We start from the raw sequence: 21,624 nt of genomic DNA, 5'->3' as shown, positions 1-21,624 counted from the left end.
TCCCGCTCCCATTTACATCGTTAAAAATTTTTTTTCCAAACAAATTATCAACTTGTTTACAATCTCATGTCCACTCATTCAAATATAATCTAGCACTTCTTCCAAAAAAATTTATAAAGGCTGTGACTGAATCTTGGGCACCTGATTCTTCTTTGCCAACTCCTGACAGATTTCTATTTCCATTAGCATCATGATTTTTAGAAGGAAGTGTGTCTGTGCTGCACAAGACTTTTATAGTATGAAAAAGCCCACAAGGGAGGAAAAGGAGAAGGAACAGCCCTTGCCTCATATAGGAAAAGATTGCCTCAGGTTGAGAAACTGTAAAACTCTGCCTTTAGTGGATCTTAAATCCTTACTGTTGGGTGAGGGAGACATCATCTCCAACATTTATCTGATGAAAATAGGGACATAACAATAATTTTATTATTTATTCCCCACCCATCTCACTGGGTTGCCCCAGCCACTCTAGGCATCTTTCAACATATTTTAATAACAATTTTTTTAAAAAAAAAAAAACCTTCCCTATACAGGGCTGCCTTCTAAGGCTGCATAGTTCTTTATCTCCTTGGCTCGGGGGCCACATAACTCCATTCCCTCTGATGACAAGAGGGGCGCCCAGCGGCAAAGAGTGTGTGCTGGGAGCCTGGGAGCCCTGAGTGCAAATGTCACCTCAGCTGTGAGCTCAGCATGGAGGTGCAAAACGGAGGTAGTGCTGGTCAGCACAACCACAGGCAGGAGGGGAATCTGCAGAGGCACCGTCTCTTTCTTCTTCTTCTTCTTCTTAAGATCTTAGGAAAGTGAAATTCAGAAAAAGGAAGGCATCCCTGCAGCTGGAAGGGGAGGAGTCCCTCTCGCAAAGTGCACCATGCCCAAGCCAACCTGCACAGAGAGGGCTCTGTTTAGAAAGCTGCTTTGCTTCGCCTCAGAGAGCCGGTTGGTATTACATCACCTCAGGCCCGTTTCAGTTACTAGTTGAGTGCAGACACTTCCTGGTCTGTTTGCAACACACACCGAAGGGCTTGCAGAAAGTCAGGGGGGCCTGGGGAACATCGCCTGCCCCTTCCAGCTTGGCCATGGCGCTGGTGGAGACCATCCGCCTCTGGAGCGAGGGTGTCTCTGCGGCAGATCGCAAGGACTGGGCCGGCGCCCTGGCCGCCTTCACTGCCGTTCAGAAGCCTTCTTCCAAAATCTGCTTTAACATCGGCTGCATCCACCTGATCATGGGGAATTTGGAGGAGGCCCAGCAGGTAAAGTGGCAAGTCTTAATACTGTGCAGGGTTTTTTTAAAAAACCCTAACTAACTGGTGGGTGGCTGCTGTAGCTGAGGACGTATTGAAAGAAGTTTCAGGGAGAGGGATTTGCACAAAGCCAGCAGAGAACAAAGTAAAGTTTCACATTTTTTATTACAGCAGTTCTGAGTTGCAGATGATTTAACTGGCAAGTGATGACTTTCTGTGCTAAAAACAGCTGGGTATTCTTCTACATAATTACACCAAATAAGAATTTAGGATTGTACTGGTTTGGGCTGTAGGTTTTTCAAAACAAACGAGCAAATAAACAAACCTCCTCTGCATGTAGTAAGCTAGCAGATCAGGGGTGAAAGTTTAGTGTAGCTGTCTCCTTGATTTGTTAATTTTCTACTCGCAGGGATGGGTGACCTGGGGCTAGTCATTTTATCTCAGCCTAACCTATGTCACAGGGTTGTTGCAAAAACTAAATCGTGGGAGGTGGTGGTAAAGATAGAATCCTGTACACTTTGAGCAAAGGGCACAATATAAATATAATTATAATTATTATGATGCATATTAATTATGAAACACTACATTGTGATATGAACAGTGAAAGAGTACTATATAAAGATGATTGATTAAATATTATATTATTATGAGCCAAACTGTTACACCATTCAACCACTTTGCCAGAAGTTCCTAGAACTAGCGACAGGCTCAGGCCCAGCATGGCGCTCAGAGGAATTGTACAGGGCCAGAGAAACCACAAAAGCTGCAGTTGTAAAGTTCACCAATTGTTCAGAAGCTGAAGAGTGGAGCAGGGCGTAAGAATAGCCTTGCGCCCACCAGCCAGCGCTGTAAAAGTGAGCTGCAGTAGATATTTCAAATCTAATAGTGAAACAGGAAATTGCACAAAAGGGTGTACATTGCAGGCTCATGTCACAGGTTTGACTCAGGATGACTGGCTAGTTCAGGTCACCAGTGCATTTTTGAACTGCCTACTTAAACACAGCCAACACTCTTGCAGAGTTGCTTGGTTTTTGATTTCCAAAGCAATCCTGCCCTGCTGGGGGCAGCCAGGGGGCAGAGCAATAACAGGGAGGGCTAGAAACTTGAGGGTCCCGGTGGAACCTGGCAGGTTGTGTGTATAGGCTGCAGGTCACTGATCTTGCCGACTCCAGGGTTGGATTCCCGTCGGGAACACTTTGTGTGACAGAAATCATGCCTACGTCTCCATCACGTCTGCTTCCTTCAGGCTCTTACCAGAAGCATTAACAATGACAAACACTTAGCAGTGGCCTACTTCCACCGAGGATCTGTGGCGTACCAGATGGAAATGTGAGTTATTATTATTATTTTCTATCCTGGCTCTTCCTCTCAAAGGAGCCCTGGGCAGCAAAAAACAAAGCAGAAGCAAAGCGAAAGAAACCAAATACAGTTAAAAACAAAAACATTTTAATAGTTAAAAAAAAATAAAACTAGGGGATGGTGACTCTGCTTGCTGCACTCACCAACCTCACCTGCCCCATTGCCAACTGCCCTTCCCCCACAAATGACCAAATCTCCCTCACAGCTCAGCCCCAACTCCCAACTCCGTCTACCTTTAAAGCTCGCTGCAGGTGTGTTCAGTGGAGGGGGTGCCCTTCACAGTACCTGCCTCCTCACCTGGTCTGCTTGCTCCCTGGCTGCAGTTCCTCATGCTGGAGTTATTGTGACCACCGACTGGCAGCCACATGAACTGCCGCATGACAACAGCCTTACCCAGGAGTCGGCAAAATGTTTTAGCCGTGCGCTGGTCCACTGTCCCTCGGACCTTGTGGCGGGCTATGGAAGCAGCATCGGGGGGGCGGGGGGGAGCTGGAAGAAGAGGCAAGGGGGCAAGTAGTCCCCTCCCCCCCCAGCCGCTGCGCTTACCTTCCCAGGCGCTGCCACCACCGCTGCTTCTGCTTCTCGTCCGCTCCGCTCTCTGGCCCACAGAAGCAGTGGCGGAGGGAAGATGAGCGGTGCGAAAGGGCTGGCTCCGGAGAGGGGCTGCTTAAAATGGCGCTCAGCCCAGCCCCCTTCCTCCTCTAGGCAGGGCGGGGAAAAGCCAGGAGGAGGGAGGGAGGAGGTGCCGCCATGGTGTGTAAATGGCACGGGGGGGGGGGGAGGCGCAGGCTGATTGAACAGAATCCCCACACCAATCCACAGACAGTCTGCGGGCCGGATCCTGAAGGCAATTGGACCAGATCCGGCCCGTGGGCCTTAGTTTGCTGACCCTTGGCATTACCCTTTTATGTACATAGGAAGACATAATGTAATATAATATCCTACAAGAGAGCTTTCCAAATTGGGTGTTGCGACACATTAGTGTGTCGGCTACAGTGTGTAGGTGTGTCGCACAAACACTCCCCACGCTCCTCACAGGGCTAGAAAGGGGTTAGTTTAACCTCTGGTTTGCTAGTGAAACTGAATTACTGTGTTGCGAAATGATGCATGTCTAAAAAGTGTGTCACCAACATGAAAAGTTTGGAAAGCTCTGCCCTACAAGGTTAATGGGACAGTTTATGGGTGTTTTTTTTACATATCATCTTTATTAAATTTTCTTTTTAATATACATCATAATTGCCATTTTCCATCCAAAATATACATAAACCAATAAAAAATACTTGAGTGTTGGAAATTACATGAAGTTACTAAGACTTCCCCCCCCCCCACAAACATGGATGTTCATCAGTTCAGACAGTTCCCGCTAGTCACATCCACGCCATACATTTAAAGCACTCTTAGACCATCTAAACAGTCATGGCTTCTCCCAAAGTATCCTGGGAATTGCAGTTTGTTAAGGATGGTGACCTTTGGAGCTATAATTCCCAGCACCCTTGGCAAACTACCGTTCCCAGAATTCTCCATGACTCTTAAAGTGATATAATAATAAAAATAAATGGGTTGCAATAACTCAAAATCTGGACCAAGAGAACCTGCATAAATTATGTGACTCAGACACATTTGCCTATATATTCTTATTTTGTGTAATTTATTCTGTTCCCTGTCAGATTTACATAAATTCTACTTTATATGAATAGATAAATAATAATAATACTTATGTAGTAGAAGTAGTAGTAGTAGTAGTAGTAATAATTTAGTGCCATTGATGTACATGGTGACTTATGAAGAAGATCTCCCCTTAGGAACTTATAATCTAAAATTTGACACAAGGAAAAGAACAGCAGAAGAGGAAGGAGGCTGGAGAAGAAATATAATTATTTCAGTTATTTGTAGTTAGTGAACGGTAGGTTTGCCAGACATTGCTCAAACGCTTTTAAATCTGCCTTCCCTTCTGTGAGGGCTAGAAACTTCCTGTGACTTTTAAAAGAAAAAATCGGAGTGGGAGTGGGGAGGAAGAAAACTTAGATTCTCACTTTTGTGATTGGTTCTAAGCTCTGAGTTTTCTCTGCTTGCATGAAGTTGGTGAAGACTCACACAGTTACATTTGACAGATTTCCTGGCAGTGCTCTCAGTTCCTGAGGATGGCTCCAAAATGCAAGAAAGTGGATCAAAGACAGCTGTAGAGAAAAACCCTGGAAGAAAAAAGAGAGAGCTGTATAACTAGAAATGGTTCCCTACATGTTTCGATGAAGCTCTTTATCAAGGGAAATTCTGTAACATACAAACCAAAACAAAATTATGCACTATAAAAAGATGCTAAGTTACATACTCTGAAAAGACAGCAGCCCAGAATACAAAACCATACCCAGAAAATTCAGAGGGCATACAGCTTCAGCACTGTATTGTGTTGTTGTTTAAATATTAACTATATACAAAAAATTGATTCATAAAAACCTTTAATACTCAATATCACAATCACAGAAAAACTGTAACTTGGAAAAATACATAGAAACCTCATTTAGAGCACGCCCTACGATGTGAATAAAAAGGAATGATTAGAACAATTGTCTTCGAATGGACGAAAGCACTTCTGAGGATCGTCAAAATATCCTGCCATTTTGTTTGCCCCAGAAGTACTTCCTCTCCTTCCTTGCTTTCCAGGTATGAGTCAGCCATTAATGACTTGAAAGAGGCATTTGCTCAGCTGCGAGGGAACAACCTAATAGACTACAAGATCCTAGGCCTGCAGTTTAGGTTGTTTGCCTGTGAGGTAAGTTTGGGGTTTGAGGAATACCACGGGAAGCAGCCAACTGGCTCAGTGGACGATGCCTCAATTTTAGCATATTGCCATCTAAGCTTACTTGCTTTTTTAAATCAGTTATTTTATTTGTGTCTTGCCTTCTTCCAATGAGCTCAACCCTGCGAGGGTCCCAGCCCAAAGACAAGCATTTGGAAGCTTATTTCTTCACTGGCAAAGCACTAGGTTACATCCGCTCCCAACGGCTCTCACACACAACCTGCCATCTAGCTGCTTAGGCAATCCGCCTCTCCAGCCCTGGGCTCTGATCCAGACAATTGGAGCAACAGCGTGACAACACCCCTTTCAGCTTACTTAAATGGACTTTTCTGCTGCGGTGCGCTCAAGCACACGACAACAACTCCTGAGCAGCAGCTCTAGTGACCCCTTCTTTGTGCATGGAGACAGCAGAGAAGAGGATGGGGAGAGATTCCAAAGGCGTGATTCTCTGTGACCAACTTCTGCCACTGAGACTCCCTCACACCTCCTTTCCCCTCATCTCTGGCTACCCTGTCTCTCCCCCTTGACTCTCCTCTACCACTGCCCCGGCACCTGCTTCACAGGTGGCTCAGAACCCCACAAATTGCTCATCTCTTCCCCTGGATCATGCCTCCTCTGCCTGCACATCCCCCCACTCCTCAGGCTCTTGCCCATCCCTGACATTGAGGCAGGTAACCGTGAGTGAAAGTCCATCAGTCCAGGCTCTGGACTGGTGTTGTATTCGACAAATACTGTTCTCACTCTGGGTGAGAGACCACCCCAAAGGCATCTTGTTAGCTTCAGGAATTTGAACCCAGGTCCTCTCAGCAGTCTACCTGCTGCTCCATCCAAGGAAATGTGATTAGGTTCAGACCCTTATTCTCTGGCACTCCTGCCCCCTTTCCCAACAGGTGTTATACAACACAGCCCTTGCCCATTCCAAGCTGGAGGACTGGAAGAAGGCAGAGGAGCATCTAGCTAGGGCAATGAAACTGAAGAGCGAACCCCGGCACAACAAAATTGACAGGGCCATGGAATCCATCCTGGTAAGAAAATGAAGGAAACAGCAATCAATTAGCCTAGGCTCAAAATACAAAGGCTTTGTAACTTTAGAGGTGATGCATTGTGTGACCGTTCTCTTTAAGAATGTAGCAATGCATCGCTTTGCTCTGGAGATCAAGAAACAGCTTCTGAAACTTGCATTTGAACCCTGAGACCTGGCAATCCCATCAAGATATGTATATGCACGTTGTTGGGGAAAATAGGTGTGCAGAAGTGAGGAAAAGCTGTGTTTTGAATTTTGTCTACTGTACTATTGTTTAAAGTTGCATAGGAATCCAGTCTTCCTTTGTATTTGGTTGTTAGAATAATGACTATAACAGTGTTCCTCAATCTAGTACCTTCCAGATTTTGCAGTAACTCCTACTGCCATCAGCTTCAGCCAGCGTGGGCAATTGTCAGGGAAGATGAGAATTGTAGTTCAACCACATCTGGAGAGCACCAGGTTGGGGAAGGCTGGGCTGTGGTATGGCCCTCATTATCCTATGTGTAACAAGCATGGTACACAAATATCAGACAAAGCATGCTGGATTATTATGCCACATTTTTTAGCAGATGGCCTTGGAAAATGGTGACGTGATTGACTTTTGTGTGTGTGTGTGTTGCAGAAGCAAAGATTCTTTCAGCCCTTTGTGATTCCTGAAGGGAAGTTGTTTCGGCCAAATGAGAAGCAAGTGGCACAGCTGGAGAAGAAAGATTACTTAGGGAAATCTATGGTAGGAAGTTAATCTATGGCAGAAGTGGAATTACCCAGCAAATTTCACTTGTATTCCTAAAAGGTCATTCATGATAGACAGTAATAGAGTTGCAGCTGTCTAGAAAAACACAACCCGGCCTGCTCTGGTACCTTTAACCCTAGTTTGATGAGCAGCAAGTGAAGCTTCTCGTAGCATGGAGAGAGCAACAACCAAGTCCCTGTGAAAGAAACAGCTACAGAGGCTGCCTGAAACGTCAGCAACTAACTGGCGCCATAATTTTATAATACAATATTTTTAAAAAGCACACCACAATAATAAAAAATAACACTTTCAGATAAGAATCCTCCTTTTACTATTCAATTCAAAGAGCGTGTGCAAGTTTTTAAATTATGATTTTATTGTGTTGTTCAAATAAGCAGACCTCCACTTGCCCCCTGGGATTTCCCTCTCCTCTCCTTCCTGCTAGTGTCCAGATCAAGGTACGTAATCGCACCTCTCTGTTGTGCCTTGCTCAGGCCACACCTGGAGTTCTGTGCCAGTTCTGGGCACCACAAATCAAGGAGGATATTGGCAAGCCAGAATGTGTGCAGAGGAGGGCAACCAAGATGATTAAGGGTTTGGAAACCAAACCTTATGAGGAACAGCTGAGGAAGCTGGGTATGTTTAGCCTGGAAAAGAGGAAACTGAGAGGAGATATGAAAGCCGCCATCAAATATCTCAAGGGCTGTCATATGGAGGATGGAGCAGGCTTGTTTTCTCCTGCTGTGGAGGTTAGGCCCCAACCAATGGCTTCAAGATACAAGAAAGAAGATTCTGACTAAGAACTTTCTAACAGTAAGAGCAGTTTGACTGTGGAATAGACTCCCTCAGAAGGTGGTGGACTCTCCTTCACTGGAAGTTTTTAAGCAGAGGTTGGGTGACTATCTGGCATAGATGCTTTAGTTGAAATTCCTGCATTGCAGGGGGTTGAACTAGATGACCCTCGGGGTCCCTTCCAACCCTACAATTCTATGAATTCAGCTTATTGGCAAGGAATGCCAGGATCAAATAAAACTTCAGTGAGTCCCTAACAAAGGAGAGAAATAGAGAACCCTGCCAATAATTACTTTTATCTATATAGTGCTGAAGATGTAGCACTCAGGAGGTTAATATGAGCAGCCTAGCAGAAACCTAGATTAAGAGAGCATAAACCACTTGACATTACCAGTGTGAATAAAGCTATTAATCATGTTCCTCCTTCTAACTCCAGGTTGTGGCTTCTGTGGTTGACAATGATGAGTTTTCAGGCTTTGCGCCTCTTCAGCCTCAGGTAAGACAGAGGACTTTTCTATGACAGAACATTTTGATGCACTTCCCCCCAAACCAGCTTCAATCTGAATTGAGAAAAAGAATGACCTGGATGTGATTTAAGCTGTAATGTATCCTCAGTCTTGCCGTCAATGAACTGGAGGCAGCAGCACTGGGAAAGATCCCTGATCAAGTTTTCAGGCAGAGAGGCAGGCAGCGCAGGCCACACACACTCCAGCAAGCATTGGGTGTGTGCCTGTGTTGCTCAGCTGTGCTGCTCTGTGGTGCATGCAAGCACTGCTGCTCTGCAGCATTTGTCTGCGTGGGCAGAAAGTGGTTGCCAGGCAGAGTAGTATGTGTCAATGCACCACCTAAACTACTAGCCTGCGGCCTTGAGATGCAGTGGGAGGTGCCGTCCTGCTGCCAGTGTTGAAGTAAGATTCAGCTGCCAGTCCAGCCAGCTCCTGTACAAGGAATGGGAGGGTGCCATCTTGCCTCTTGCCTCAGGCAGCAGAACGTCTTGGGCTGGCCTTGGTAGCCATGACAAGGCTCCCAGCCCCACTCTAGTCTGAAACACTTGCATCTCTCTTTAGGCCAGATAGATTCTGAACACAGGGCCTGACTTCAAAGTTAACTGCAGTATAGAGGAGAGGTTAATGCTAAAATATGTTGCTTGCAGACATCAGAACCGCCTCCCAGACCAAAATCACCAGAAGCCCTCAGGTAAGATCAATAAACTGCAGAGAACCCCAGCATTCAGTAGCTCCCATTGGTCTAGAAAGTGATTCGTAGGAGATTCTGCTCTCCTATGACTAGATAAGGAATAGAGAAATAAACCCAAAAATCTGTTTAGAACTGAGTACAGCACCATGAAGTCTGGATGTCTTCATTATGAGTATATGGGTGGTATCTGACAAAATCTTTTTGTTAGCACAAGGATTTCCACTTCTGCAATGGAACTTCCTTTCCCTCTCCTCTTCCTGTGTGTCCCCCACACCCTCCCCAACTCTGCTCCAGAGGGTGGATTGAACCACCATAATCAGTTTAGGGAGATGCATGGGGAGAAAAGAGGGAGGGGAAGTTCTGTTGCACAGCCAAAAGTTATTGTTCTCAGACAACTACTTGATTGGATACTGACCTATGAACCTACACCATCTTAACAGAAACACATTTTATCCCCCCCACCATTTTTTGCTTCATTAGGAAAAAAAAGGAAATAAAACATTTCAAACGAGCAAACACGTAGTGATATGAAATACAACTTTTGAAATACAGTAGTCTGTGCTTGGGATGTTTGCACAAACTATTCCACTTAGGATTTGCTGTTTAATACAGGCTGTTTCAACAATATAAATAGGTGACCTCTGGGCACATGTGCATAATAAAAGAAAGCAGCCACCGGACTATTTACCCACACATCTAGCTCACTGGTGGGATGGTTTTTGCACTCATTCCATTGCGCTCCCAGTGACTTGGATGTGCACTAAAGCAATCAGTTGATGATGATGATGAAACTGTCAGCTGATTTGTCATGCAGGGCCCTGCAAGGAGAACCTCACAGAGTCCTGTACGAATTCATACCAGAAACAGCAGCGGAACTTGAAGTCCTTCCTGGAAACATTGTTTTTGTCTTGAAGAAAGCGAAAGACAACTGGGCTACTGTTGTCTTTAATGGGAAGGTATAAGGCCAGCAAGGGTAATTCTACAGAGAACACCTGCACTGTTGTTCCACTGGCATGAACTGTTGGTACCATTTTGGGGTTGCATTCTAGTTGTCTTGAACTAAACAGTAGATAGCGGTCTACTCAGGATTTACTGCAGGGGGTGAAAAACCACATGTGCACTAGGTGGCACTGTTGAGCTACATCAGATATAGGGGCTCAGCACAGTGACACGTAGTCTAAAGTGCTTGAAGTTCAGAATGTGCTGTGGGCTTGAGTTCTGATGTGGACTAATTCTTCTGAGACAGAATAGTACCATCCCATAGGGTTGTCTCCTGCCCAGCTCTGCTCCTGGTCCCCATGTAAAGGAGACATACCTTATTGGATCCAATATATGGTAGCATAGTTGCAGGTGGGTTTGCATGTTCATATTTGGGCTGTTTTCTGCTGTACAGTACAACAGTTGAGCCTGTTTAGCCTGCTAAAGAGACCAAGCGGAGATATGATAGCCATAATATCTGAAGGGCTGTCACATGAAGGATGGAGCAAGCTTGTTTTCTCTTGCTCCAGAGGCCAGGACCTGAATCAATGGATTTAAGTTACAAGAAAGGAGATTCCGACTAAACATCAGGAAGAGCTGTTCAACAGTGGAACAGACCGTCATGAGAGGTGATGGCCTCTCCTTCCTTGGAGGTTTTTAAGCAGAGGTGGAATGGTCATCTGTCATGGATGCTTTAGTTGAGATTTCTGAATCTAGATGTCCCTCAGGATCTCTTCCAACTATACAATTCTTTGATTCCCCACAGTAGGGAAGCGCTACACAAAAATTAGGTAAAAGATCAGAAGGGAGTATGAGAAGTTGCCCTGAGATGAAAGAAACTGAGACCCGCCCCCCCCGCCCCCTCTCAGCACCTGCAGGCAACTTTTCAAGTAAAGCGACCTGCTTAGGCCTGATGGAGTGAATCAGTGAAGTTAAAATGCTGCCATTCAAAATCTGGAGATTAGAATCTGGAGGGGTGACAGAGCCCCCTGTGTGCAGTCTTGGAGTCTTTTCTTTGCCCACAATGTACAACTCTGACACCACCCTGCCTCCTAGCAATATCTTGGTTTTGCTTTTCATACAGCAAGGGATCATACCCTGCAACTTCCTAGAGCCAATGGGAATGAAATTCTCTTCAGGCCAGGTAAGAGAATAAATATTAATTCTTAGGGCAAAACTTGACATGATAATTTATACAAGGCTGCTTGCCAAAAATGGGAGTGTGTGTTTGGTTCCCCTCTTCCCCTCCGTAACCCTAGCCCTATTCACCCATGTGCCAGCATCACCAGCATTCTGTGTTTCCCTGACAAAGATGTCAGGTAGGGAAATGGCTACTCTTGTAACATTAGTGGACGGGTAAGGTGTCTTGAATATTATGGATGAAGATGCACACCACTCATTTCTACTTATCCTATGTCTATTTCCACTTTTGCTGCTACAACCAGGACACTTTGCTTTACGGTCCATATATTATTTGGTCTAGTCTCTTGTTATTATTCTTGATAGAAAAGTAAGTCTGGGAATATAGACATTTAATTTCACATTTATAAAACAACCTATACATCTTAAATTATAAAACCCTAAAGAAATAAGGCAAACATACAAAATCATCACAGGAGCAAATATAAAATACAAGGAACAGATAATCCTGGATAATGCTACAGAGGAAATATTCTGAATTGTCAATAATAAGACCATTATATTTAATATTTTTCTTTCCCTGTTTGTAAAACCCACAGGCAAAGGAAAGCATCTGGGAAGATAATAACTTGCCCAGGAACGGCTGAGATTTGAACTCAGCCCTCCCTGCACAGTGAGGGTCAAGTGATCGCCTTCTCACATGGTCTCTTTTTGAAGGAATGGCATGAGTACAATGTGTGTGACTGGATTATGCATGTAAAATTTCTTCTCAGAACCCAATAGGCAGGCTCTAATATAAGCTCATTTGCAGGCTTCTGGAATAGTTAACTGGATAACTTGTTGGTGAACGATTAGGCAAGGTTTCAAGTTTAAGACTCTTCCATCAAGTTAAACACTTTCTGTCTGTGGAATATTACAGAGTTACTCCAAATCTTGCCTGTTCTTTCGCTTCCAACAAAGAGGGGCTGCCTTGCGTATTTTGCATTGCTTATTTCTGCGATGCATGACAGTCATGCTTGTTTCCATTTCACACAGCAAGGAATTGGTGCAGATGTTGACATCCCTCCTCCACCCAGCTTTGCTGCCCCAGATTGCCCTGAGAGGTGTCCCTCAGGTAAGTAAGAGTGACAAACAGTGAATCCTTTCTAAGGCATATATGACAGTAGCTCTACTTGGCATGCTGCACAAGTATAAAGACTACACAGAAAGAGGGGAAGCAGGGACAAATGTACTAAGCTCTTCCCTCTCTCCCCGTCACTTTGCCCATCACTCTTTATGAGTTGGAGTGAAAGTGAAGTTTCTGAAGTGGGGAGCCTTCTCTGCATGATTTAGAACACCAATTTTGTATGGTTCTAAATCACGCTGAGAGCAACAGCCACTGCCTGTGTACCACCCAAGAACATTTTTTTGGTTATTCCCTGCTCACAAAACTGCTCTTCTTTTTCTTCCAGATGAGGAAAGACCACCACAGGTAAATGACCACCTTGCAGTGTGAGCTTCTGGACATGGGACACAAGCCTAAGACTTTGTGTGATGTATTGACGCATAACTGAACCAAAACAAATTGAGGCAGGGCTGGGGCTGGAGAGTTCTCACACTCTGCATTTGAACATGGCCAACTGGAAACTTAAGGGCCCCAGAGTTTTGATTTCAATTTCGATAGTTCAGTGTCCACATGTAATAAATAACAACAACAACAACAACAACAACAACAATAAAAAATTATATGCCACCCATCTGACTGGGTTGCTCAGCCATTCTGGGCATTTCCAACAAATTATAAAACCATCATAAAATATCAAAAGTAAAAAACCCCCTATACAAGGCTGCCTTCAGATGTCTTCAAAAAATCAGATAGTTGTTTACTTGTTTGACATCTGATGGGAGGACATTCCAGAGGGCAGGCACCACTACTGAGAAGGCCCTCTTGCCTGGTTCCTGTAACCACACTTCTTGCAATGAAGGCCCTTGGAGCTGGACCTCAGTGTCCGGGTTGAACGATGGGGGTAGAGACACTCCTTCAGGTATACTGGGCCGAAGGTTTTGTATTGATAAACAAATGGCATACAAAGAAATAGCTCTTGTGGTTACCCTTGGTTTTGTAGCCTAGCCACTCATCCTTTAACCATGCCAATTTTCCTTGAAGTCAAAATTTAAAATAAAAACCTTAGGGATTACCAGTCAACTAACTTTGATTTCACTGATGTTCAAGATCCATTTAAGTTGGCTTTCAAGCCTGATTTGCCATCCTTTGGGATGATCTTTGCCATGAGAGAGAGTGGGAATGACAAGCCTGTTGATTCTCTCGGACCTCTCCATGGCTTGTCATACCAGGGTATCCCTCTGGACTGTAATATTCATGTTGGAGGCAACTTTCTGCAGTGGTTCTGCTCCTTGGAGGACCAGCTACAGAAGGTATAGCTGTGGGCTTGGTGATCAACAAGTCCCTCCCTTTCCCCATCCAGTAATTATGCTTTGGGGTCCTACAGGGTTCTGTTCTATCACCCAAGCCCTTTAACAGCTACCTGAAACCACTGGAAGAGGTAATCCAGAGTTCGACTGAGATGTCACCAAGATGCGAGTGACACCAAGTGTTCTTTCTCTCTCATCAAACTCAGGTGTGGCACAGGGTGTGCTAAATCAGTACCTAGGCACAGTAACGGACTGGTTGAGGCTCACTAAACTGTGGCTCAGCCCAGACTAGATGGATGTTTGTGGGTGGTATTCAATTTGTTCTCATGGGGTTTGTTACTCCCCCAGCCCCCAAAAGCAGGCATAGGGAGCCTGTGTTCCTCCAGATGCTGCTGAGACTGCAGTTACCATTACCCCTGACTGAGGCTGAAGGGATTTGCAGGGGTCGTAGGTTCTCCAGTCTTGCAGTAAAGGGTCATGTTTGCCACCCAGAAGTGCTTTTTAACCCAGCAGTGTGATGAGAGGCCCCAGTGACCTCTGAACACATTTTAGCAGCTTAGACTGATATGCGACCTACCTGGTCAGAGAGAGTCTTGTTTCCATTATCCATGTTCTGGTGATCTTTGCTGTGTGTCTATGAGGCAGAAGGCCTTTTTGGTAGGAACACACTGTGAGATGCTCCCCTGGTGCCTACTTCCTGGTTTTTTGGGCAGAGGTGAGAAGCTTTTTGCTTTTACTGGCCCTTAGTTATACTGATTTTGCTACTTCCTTTTTTAGTCTTTGCTTTTATGGGCTATCATTGTAATAGCATGAGCTCCCCATAGAATTTTGCAATTGGATGGTGTTGTAAAGATTGTAAATAAATAACAAGTTGCCTCTGAGCATATACAAACTTTAGATTTTTAAAGGACAAGGATTCCATCTCATGGCAGAGTTCCCAGTACATCACCATTTGCTTCAGAAATTAAGCACTCTTTCCCTTCTACTGAACAGGATCCTGAGAACACATTTCAACTTATTTTTGAATAATTAAAAGACCATGGCACTCCTGTACCATTTCCCTCCTCCTACAGTTCATTGGCCTGGACACCCCCTACATTGTCAAAGTGCATTACAAATACACCATCGCCCTGCAAGGGAGCCCGGAGATGTCCTTCTGCAGCCTCCTGGAGAAGGTGTGCCTGAAGCTGGGACTCTCACCCCAGCACACGAAACTGAGGTAGGAGATGCGCCCTGGCCTCCCTTTGCCAAATCCACCTCGACTGAGGAGAGAGGGATGCTTCTGTATTCACTTGTTTCTGCTGTCTGTTGTTTAGCTACCGACCTACAGACAGCAAGGAGCTGGTGCTGCTCAGTGAGGATAGCAGGATGGAGACTGTGTGGAGTCATGCCAGGGACAAGTGCTTGACATTGTGGTGCAGCAGTGAGCAGGTAGGCAATACTGGAGCAGAAGGCATTCTGTCACCAATCTCCGCCCACTTCCCCAAAATATTTCAGAGCCCTTTGCTGAAAGTCCAGCTTCTATTTATTAACCCTTGTTAACCAGAATAGCAAAATGTGCAGGTGTTTTCCTGCTCAGTCACTCAGAAAGAAGCCGTTTCCTCCTTTCTTCCTGCAATCTGGCCTACGAGAACACTGGCAATGGGATAATTGACAAGCACTTTAATATTTATAATTGGTTTTTTATTTTAAAAAAACCATTCACTTTAATTAAACATTGCTTATATTTAGCTTTTTATAGTTTTGAATTGACTTGGTGGCATCAGTGATGCTGGTGGATAAATATTTGAAAATATCCCAGTCTATTGATTGGAAGAGATAGAACTGCAGCATAGCTTTCATTTTTGTCCCCTAACTTTGCCCACAGTGGAGTGTGTACCAAATGTAATCTTGGAAACCTGGGTTCAAATCAAACTAAGTTCACTTCATGGCCACTGCCAACTTGATTCTCAGTCTAACCTTTGTTGGCAAAGCAAAAAAAGAAAAGGGGGGGGAGTGTGTGTGTGAAAATAAACCTGTGTATACCACCTGCAAAAGTACTAAAAATCACCTTTGCCTTACCTCTTCTCCTGCTTGCCATCACCCTGCCTTCATTGAATAAAACATTCGCAGTTCAGGGTGGAAAAAGCATCCAAAGTACATGCATGAAAACTACACACAGATCCAAAATTGCTGAATGGGCATGTCCAGTTGAACTTTTGATTTCTACTGAACTGCAGGCATTTTGGAAAGAAGTTGCCATCTGGCATGGCAGGAAGTTTCTATTTAATAAAGAAACTGCTGCCTTGGTCTTGCACAATTAGCTGCACAGTTCTTTGGATCCCAGTCATTAGGATACAACTCTAAAGCACAAGTTTTATTTTCTTGATCTGACATTTGTATTTCCAAGGGGCAGAATAGTCCTGGATATAAATCTCAAGAGATTTCCAAAGCCATCAGTAAAAAATAGCTCTGATGGCCAGCATTCCAGGAATATTCTGGAATTTACAGCTTGTGTGTGAAAGAAATTGAAAACAGATCATTCCCTCAATAAGCTGGCCTCAATAAGTGTGAACCTATAGAGGTTTGGTGCACGTTTTGCACAGCAAGGGACCAGGAGATGGCAAGGTTGGTAGAAGTGTTGTGCTGAGCTGTTTGCTGGCTTCTTAGCAACTCTCACCTTTTCCCCCTTATCAGCACACCAGGACACAACTCATCTTTTCCCTTGCCCATACAATTGCGACTAAGGTGGGATACATGGAAGTGGGATGAGGCTTGCACATAAAATATATAAAATTAAGAGTGGAATTGTATTTGAATAGCATATTCATAAGTAGGTTTGAGGTTTTGGAGTTCTCTTCTAAGCTCTGATCTGCATTGTAAAATTAGGGAATCTTAGGGCAGGGAGTCTTAGAAGTGGCTCATATCATAGTTACAAATAACCCCAAGAAAACAAATACTCCATCTTATTTGTTCCAGTAATTCCCAAACTCCTAGAAGCTGTCAGCATATGACAGTGGCCATACCCCAGGGAACAGCTTTGACCGGCTGGCTAACCCAGATGAGGGTAGCCTATGAGTTTCAAACCCTCGGCAGGTTAGGGACTTCGCTTGCATGCCATTTCTGCGTGTGCTGCAGAGGGAAATGAGAGGCAGATGGGGCTCATTCACCTGCGAAGGTAGTCCATCAGATCCTCACCTCCGCTGCCTTGTGGGACATCTTTGGGAGAAGAAAAGGCTAAGGAGTAAACCCCACACAAATCCAGAGTATCTAAGATGGTTGGGTGGCGCCTTGTATGCCTCCTTCCAGCAACTCTTGCAGCCAAGCTGGTGTCAAAGATATTGCTCTGCTTTCCTTTGGACCACGTCAGCAAGGCCAAGAGAGCAGTCTTGTCGTCTGGACAGCCCAGGATCTCCAGACCCACTGCCCAGGCTTGCACCCTGGAGAGGTCACCTTGCTGCTGCTAACTCAGCAGTTTGACTTCACCCCTGGAGACACAATCCATTGTTTCTCAAGACAGATGGATTTTTCTGCACAGATGCCCCTGCAGGTGGGTAAATCCGCTGCACACAACTTGATATTTTGATCACTCCCAACACGGCGTTACCTGAATGCCCAGAACAGAGTGTCATACAGAAACATAGTGGGCAGGCTCCTCTGATAGGAGGTAGCTCTCTCTTGCCCATTGTAAACACAGCCCTTCCTGCTTTGAAGGGATGGAATTGTGCCTCAGACACCTGATGTTTCCAAACCATTTGCCCCAACCCCTCTAAAAAAAGTTCGGGACTCTGCTGAACTTTAGCATACAAACATGATATCCACGTGAAAACATGAGAGAGGAGGCCTAATACTGGCTCTGTGAATGACTTAATTTCTCTTAATCCTGATGAAGATTTTCCAGTTGCAGGTGCAAGATTAACTGAAAATCTTGCATTTTTACAGCAGTATTAGATAGATATAAAGAACGTGGGAGGCTTGCTTGTTTTTTAATGTACTGCTAATTAAGGAAATGGCTAAAGAGATGTTTGAACAGGCTGTTTCTTACACCAGGCAGGCAAAGACAATCTAAATATGGAAGATGGAAAGGAGGCTGAGCAGAAGATAACAAAACAGACAGATGCCAAACAGGTTGTAGCACGGTATACTTATGAAGCCAGCCAGCCAGAGGACTTGGAATTCCAACAGGGGGAGACAATACTTGTTCTGGCTAAAGGTAAACTAACCCTAAATCAGAGAACCTTACTAACCATACATGGGAATCTACCACCCTACACAATTCCTTTGTTTTAGGGACATTATGCAAAAGTTGCCATAACTCCATCTATTGAGTAGCACCTTAAAGACCAACTGAGTTAGTTCTAGGTATGAGCTTTCGTGTGCATGCACACTTCTTCAGATACACTGAAACAGAAGTCACCGGACTTCTGTTTCAGTGTATCTGAAGAAGTGTGCATGCACACGAAAGCTCATACCTAGAACTAACTCAGTTGGTCTTTAAGGTGCTACTGGAAGGAATTTTTTTATTTTGTTTTGACCATGGCAGACCAACACGGCTACCTATCTGTAACTCCATCTATTGAGAGAACTTCAAGGATGCAAATTCATTTTCTTGACAAATCAATTCTAACCTATAATTTGCTATATTCACTGTGTTTTCTTCAAGAGTGTGAACATGCAGTACTTGAAGGCCATGACCTTCAGTATCAGGCACGTGTATCGAGGCTTCTAAGTCCAAGAACCATGCAGAAGACCTCTTTCTTAGGGTCAAGAGCTCTTTCAGAAAGTGGTCTGGTACCACTTGCTAATCCTTCTGCCCTCCATTTTGGACCCCACCAACATCAGTAGAGCACCAGGTTGCTGAAGTCGATAACTGGCAACTATGGACCCCTTGCATCTTCTGCAACTACTACTGCCATTCTCTTCTGGGCTCCTTCTCCTTTTTAGCTCCCATGGACCAAGAGATGCAGAATTGCCAGACTGCAACCTGGAGGTCCTGCTTCTAGCTTTAAACCATCTGATGCAGGAGGATTCTAGACATCCTGCTCTAATTCCCCCACTGGTCATCTCACTCACCTATGCTATGGTGTAGTCCCAATGCTCATGCTCGTTCCAGCAATTACTAGAAAAAGGGCAGACACAAAGATCAGCGAAGGAATGGGGCAGGAGGTGTTGCAGCTGCATTCTCTCTTGCTACCTCGTGACCTTTAAAGAAGTGGTGTAAAACCTGTGGCCCTACAGGAGTTGGTAGATTAAACTCCCATTGGCCCCATCCAGCATGGCTATTGGCCAAGGATGGTGGGAGTTATAGTTCAGCTACGCTGCTCATGTGTTTTAAAGTAGCAAACATGATTGCTAGGCTGTAATCTGACAATTTAAGGCTGGGCATGCATGGCAGAAAAGCCAGCTGCCTCTTGCTGGGAATCAAGCATGAACTTCTAACATTTATTAGAGAATTCACAACCATCACTGTATAACACTTTCCTACACTTCTCAATTCAATTGCGTTTTGTAGGTTGGGAAACAATCACTGATTCAATCAGCAGTCACCTGAAAGCAAATTTTTTCTTCCACTGGTAGGAAACAAATTCCTGCTGTCACAAAACTCCATATTCTGTTTTGGCCATTGGCATCTTATCACACAAACTATGCTGGTCAAGAGAGCTTGAGGAACCATCAAGAACACATTTAGTGGCTTGAAGCCATGAGGGTTGCCCCATGTAGAGGGGAAGAATAGCTTCACAGGCCAATGGGAAGAGGAAATTGCATCTTGTTGTGGAATATATCCTATATGAAAGTTCAACCATCTTATGCTCATCTCTGCATGTCAGGAAATGGCAGAATAGAGCTCAGGACAAAACCATTATACAAGTAAGAAAATAACCATATACACAGCAATTTGTTGCTCAGTATACTTCCTGTTCCATTTGAAATTACTTATGCTAAACAGACATCCTAGTTTCACAATACCAAAGTAGATGGGTGAGTGTGCTTTTGAAAATTCTAACAGAACTTGTCTGCCTCCACCTGGATAATTCTGTGTCTCATCATATTCTCCATCCGCAGATAAAATAAGAAGGGCAGTTCAAAGACTACCCACTGTTTTGATAAGGCTGTTAAGGGAACCCACTGTAAGATAGCAAAGTACCAAAGAAGCCAAGGTACTCTTCCTCAGATGCTTCCCCAAACATCTTATTGAAGGGACTCTCTGTTCTGAAAGACATCTGAAAGCCGTTGCTGTAGAAGGTCCTTTATTTTTCTGGTGTATCAGCTATGACCTCTCAGTAAGACTTGCAGGGGAAACAACCTGTGGTTGGTTTGTTATGCTTACGTATCTGGACCTTAGACTTTGTAATGATCCAATAATTCTCCAAGTTATTTCTGCAACCTCATTCTTTGAGTTTTCACCTGCCATTTATGCTGCAAGTGGTTTTCTTCTAACAAGACCCCATTATTTTAATTTCAGTTTCTCTAAAGGTAGACTATAGTGGCACTGGAAGAGCCAAAGGGCTCCAGACACAGTCTACTCAGTGCAGCCCTGAATGGCATTTTCAGAAACACAGCTTGAGGGAGGCAAAAAGCTTCCTCTCTCAAAATAATCAAGGCCGAGAGGCAATATTTCAGATGTTAACAGATGAAGATGGTTAGTCTTAACTGTACAAAAACACATACAATTATAATTCTTAGTCCTTTATGAGTATCAAGTACTGAGCAGATGATCTGGCTCTCCGTTATTCCCAGTCCTTGTTCTGACATGAAAGGTATCTAGCAACAAGAGGGGTCACGGCCTCTGTAGCTTCAGGAGTTGTGAAGCAACTGATAAGTGCAACTTGTCATGTTGGGATAAGAGAAGTCGTACCTTCAAAAATTCCCTCTGCTACAAAACTATGAGAGGCACAAGGAGATCCATTCTCCTTTACATCTTGGTTGCATTTCTCGAAGGCACTGCAGATTCTGGTTGGATTCTTTATATTCCACCTCTTCCTGATTCTTGCCCATTAATGGATTAAGTTTGTGACTCTAACACAATGTTATTTCATCTTCTAGTGAATGATGAGTGGCTGGAAGGGGAGTGCAATGGAAAAGTTGGCATTTTCCCCAAAGCCTTTGTTGAAGAAGACAGCAGCCAAGATCCCAAATCTCTTTCTACAGTGTAACAAGCTCAAAACCCTACAAAGAAGCAAGAGGACCCTGATGCGTTTACCTCTGAAGGCAACTCATCCCATTATAAGACATTTAATCCATGTTCGCTGAATCTTCTAGGGATTGATTTATCTTATTTTTTGAATTTTATATTCTGCTTAAACAAATATCCATTGAGGTCTGCACTGGGTTTTTTAAAACTCATCTCCTAGCTAAAGCATGAGCCAAATTGGTTATATGAAAAAACTGTTGGGTTGATCCTTCTATGTCCAGTCATAATAGTTACAGCAATAGCAGACATCATGGTTGTCCACTTCAGTTTCTGGTAGGGGTTCCCAGGTCACAGTCTATAGAGGACATGCACACAGCTTTAAATTCTCTAAGATGAATCACCCTTGGCTTCTGAAGTCTGTTCTGCATCCTCTTGCTGTTATAAGGGTAACACCTTATTTATCAATCAGGGCACCTTATTCAAGATGAAACAAAAGGTGCAGGAGAAGCTACAAGGCCTCTCATGTCCCGCGACCAAAGAGTTTTGGTTGTTTTTCTTAACTGCATGTGTGTCTCTGGGATACAACCTGGGAATCCTAGTTAACAGTCATGAAAAGTTGGTTTACAATAATTCAGCCTCCAGGTGATTAATAATCAGCGGTTTAGTTACTCTGCAATGCCTTTCCAGAATGACAGCTACATTTCGAAATACTTAATAAATCCTTGAAAGCCAGTAAAGCTCTCAGTAACTTTTAGATGTTTGAAGTTTCCACAAAAAGCTGCAGTTCTGTCATTTTATCAATAAAACTGCATTGTTCTTTAGTGTGTGTCTCTGTATTACTAC

General features: G+C 44.2%; 1 protein-coding gene across 1 annotated transcript; it reads left to right on the top strand.

Annotated features, from left to right (window-relative positions):
• The first annotated feature begins 811 nt into the window (after positions 1–811).
• On the top strand, positions 812–21,602 carry NCF2 (neutrophil cytosolic factor 2). The gene is made up of 15 exons (XM_081867350.1): positions 812–1,247; positions 2,485–2,567; positions 5,259–5,367; positions 6,285–6,419; positions 7,041–7,148; positions 8,380–8,439; positions 9,097–9,140; positions 9,955–10,096; positions 11,203–11,262; positions 12,294–12,372; positions 12,710–12,729; positions 14,744–14,889; positions 14,987–15,101; positions 17,700–17,862; positions 20,694–21,602. Exons 1-15 carry the CDS (start codon positions 1,074–1,076, stop codon positions 20,801–20,803), a joined length of 1,548 nt encoding a protein of 515 aa, XP_081723476.1. The 5' UTR covers positions 812–1,073; the 3' UTR covers positions 20,804–21,602.
• The last annotated feature ends 22 nt before the right edge of the window (positions 21,603–21,624 follow it).

Source organism: Podarcis erhardii (genome assembly GCF_964252035.2).
Source record: "Podarcis erhardii genome assembly, chromosome: 6".
NCBI lineage: Eukaryota > Metazoa > Chordata > Lepidosauria > Squamata > Lacertidae > Podarcis > Podarcis erhardii.
The sequence above is the reverse complement of the archived record's forward strand: the minus strand, read 5'-3'. Positions and strand labels throughout refer to the sequence as shown.

Bases quoted from the DNA above. Each gene is read 5' to 3' on its own strand.
- NCF2 (XM_081867350.1), top strand. From the start codon at position 1,074: ATGGCGCTGGTGGAGACCATCCGCCTCTGGAGCGAGGGTGTCTCTGCG. The intron at 7,149-8,379 runs GTAGGAAGTTAA...TTCTAACTCCAG, and splicing joins ATTACTTAGGGAAATCTATG to GTTGTGGCTTCTGTGGTTGA. The intron at 12,373-12,709 runs GTAAGTAAGAGT...TTTTTCTTCCAG, and splicing joins CCCTGAGAGGTGTCCCTCAG to ATGAGGAAAGACCACCACAG.